The 2,774-nt window shown below is 41.0% G+C and overlaps 1 protein-coding gene across 1 annotated transcript; it reads right to left on the bottom strand.

The window, feature by feature from the left end:
- Positions 1–259: 259 nt before the first annotated feature.
- On the bottom strand, positions 260–1,189 carry LOC145665391 (general transcription factor II-I repeat domain-containing protein 2A-like). The gene has a single exon (XM_081732693.1). The coding sequence runs from the start codon at positions 1,187–1,189 to the stop codon at positions 260–262; it is 930 nt and encodes a 309-aa protein (XP_081588819.1).
- Positions 1,190–2,774: the final 1,585 nt, after the last annotated feature.

The following is a 2,774-nucleotide window of genomic DNA, read 5'->3' as shown; positions in this document are numbered from 1 at the left end:
TTTCCCTTGCAATTCTAGACTTAACTCATTTAATTTGAAAGTGATATCTGCCAAGAAAGCTCAATCTAGCAACCATGATGTTTCATCGAGATCATAATACTGACCCTTAGATGTCCCTGATTTCATCCAAAAGACAACAGAATCGTTCTAGTGTCTTGCCCCTACTCAGCCACCTGACGTCTGCATGAAGAAGGACGTCACCATGCTCAGCATCTGATAAATTCAAAATACTTTTGAATAATCGATGACGAGTGGAAGATTACCTAATGTAATTTACTACACGAGTTACTATTTTCATGACATGGTCGAATTTTAAAACTTTTGCACATAAAGCTTTGTGATGAATGATACAGTAGTAAGACAGAAATGTTGGAAATGATTCATCCTTAGCACAAAGAGCAAGAAACCCGTTATTCCTACTAGTCATAGAAGGTGCCCTATCCGTTGTTATTGTGACAAGTTCAGAAAGAGGCAAATTGCTATCCTTAGCAAACTTTTGAAAGGTGTTAAATATATCTTCCCCCCTAGGATGCCCATGAAGTGGCAGCAATTTGAGAAATTCCTCTTTCACCGTGAAAACATCAAAAATCATTCTAGTAAATACGCACAACTCAGCAGTGTTGGACATATCAGTACTTTCATCTAACTGCAGCGGAAAAAAATCACACGATTGCAAATCCTGGTGCAATTGATTTTGCTGATTATTTGAAATCTGCTCCACCCTTCTAGCAACAGTTTGGTGAGACAACTGGAGTGCACTGATGGAAGACACGATTGCATGTTTATCTCTGTGTCCATCGAACAGGGATTCAGCGGCACTAATCATGGCTTCTTTCACTACTTCACCATCACTAAAAGGCTTTTTCTTTTTATCTAACACATAACACACTTTGAAAGAGGCAATTGTTAAGTTAGTAGCTTGTTGAACAGGCCTTTGAAACACATTTTGTTGCAGCGTTAATTTAGATTTTAGGTTTCTCACTTTGTGTTTCCTGAGTTCAGAATTTATAGGAAATTCAGTATCGAAGTTTTTGTGATTCGTCGCGAAATGCCTCTCTACATTACTTTTTTTAGGAATAGACACACTTCCATTGCACAATAAGCACACCGGTTTTCCTCTGTATTCAACAAAACAATATTGTTCATCCCATTCACAGTTAAAACTATACGTTCTTTGTCTCTTGGCCATGGCAAAAAAAGTACTGAATAAAAGGAGTCACGAGTACAGTTGCAACTTTTCGCAACACACACGAGTTCACACAAAGAGTGTTCCCCAAGAGAGAGCGAGTCTATCCTCACAATGGAAATTTTTCAAGGCGCAATATGATGAAAGACGATCGGATAAAGACAGACAGCGCCGCCAGCAGCAGGCACGCGAACTACCGCGGTTGCCAAAGCGTAGCCAAGTGTAAAGTAACAAATGTTCAAATTAACTGTTGTGAAACTATTTCTTCGATTTTCTTGAATGCTTTTTCCCAGAGTTCAGAACAGCCAGAAGTGCAAGTTACTATTTTTGAAATAAAATAACAGAAATAAAAGAAAATCTAATGTTGAAGACAATAAATTTTGCATATTTTGAGTTCGATTTCAGAGGGCGCCAAGAAAATGATTGGCGGGCGCCATGGCGCCCGCGGGCACCGCGTTGGACAGGGCTGGCTTAGATCATCTTACTTTTTAAAATTGCATCTGTAGCTTATTTGTCCAAACATTAATTTCCAGACATGATGTAGAGAAAAGAGAAAGAAAGAGATACAACATCTGTAAGATTTATGTAATTCACTACGGGACCATAGGGACCGACTGAGCTAATTACTGCTACTAGCGCTTTTCACTCTTCAGGAATTTACTACATGTTTGCAGGACACTTTTCTAGGTCCTAAATCTGTGCATGAATTATTTCTTTCGCCTCACTGTAATTATTTGAGAATGGAAACTGATTACGCTGAACGTGAATTCGTTTCCCTGTCGTAAAGCAAGGGCCGTAATAAATGTAAATAAGGTTGTTATTATTATATAAAACACGGAAGTATTTATTCCGTGTATAGAACAATATAATACAGTAACTAAGAAACATCATAATCATTAACGGACGCAGGATTTTTTCCAACAGGAGGGCGGGGCAAAAGACCGATATAGAGTTTTTCGTTATATATTAAGTTAAAAGTCATAAAAGTTATCATTGATAGCGTATATCGTCTTTCGCCGCTGTAGTCAATTAGTCAGAACATTCATCTCCAGGCATTATGTCGAGAGAATAGAAAGAAAGAGAAATGAACAGTGGTGTAACTAATTTTACTGCTTCCTGGATCGATCGATCATCGATTTATTCATACTGCCCCGGGCCCCCTGCCCCAGGTATTTCAGCTGCTGCGTTATATATACGGCTCCATGTCAGAAGAACCAAACAAAAGGGAAAACACAGAAAGGCCCGAGTCAAAACGACCCCGGTCAAAAGGGTCCTGCGTGAAACTGACCCGGGCCGAAAGGGGCCCCGCTACTGAAGGGCCCGAGTCAAAACGGCCCCACGTCTAAAGGGCCCGGGTCAAAAGTTCTCCGCAACAAAAGGGCCTGAGTCAAAAGGGCTCGAATCAAAACGCCCCTCATAAAAAGGGCCCGAGTCATAAGGGACCCCGCTACAAAAAGGCCCGAGTCGAAACGGACCCGCGAGAAAAGGGCTTCGGTCAAGAGGGCCCGAATCAAAACGCTCCTCATAAAAAGGGCCCAAGCCAAAAGGGTCTCACGACAAATGGACCCGAGTCAAAACGCTCTGCGTC

Source organism: Thermobia domestica, chromosome 11, assembly GCF_964235325.1.
Source record: "Thermobia domestica chromosome 11, izTheDome1.hap1.1, whole genome shotgun sequence".
Classification (NCBI taxonomy): domain Eukaryota; kingdom Metazoa; phylum Arthropoda; class Insecta; order Zygentoma; family Lepismatidae; genus Thermobia; species Thermobia domestica.
This window is presented reverse-complemented; position numbering and strand designations above follow the sequence as displayed.

What these genes read in the sequence shown, in the direction of transcription:
- LOC145665391 (XM_081732693.1), bottom strand. Translation starts at nt 1,189, where the DNA reads ATGGCCAAGAGACAAAGAACGTATAGTTTTAACTGTGAATGGGATGAA.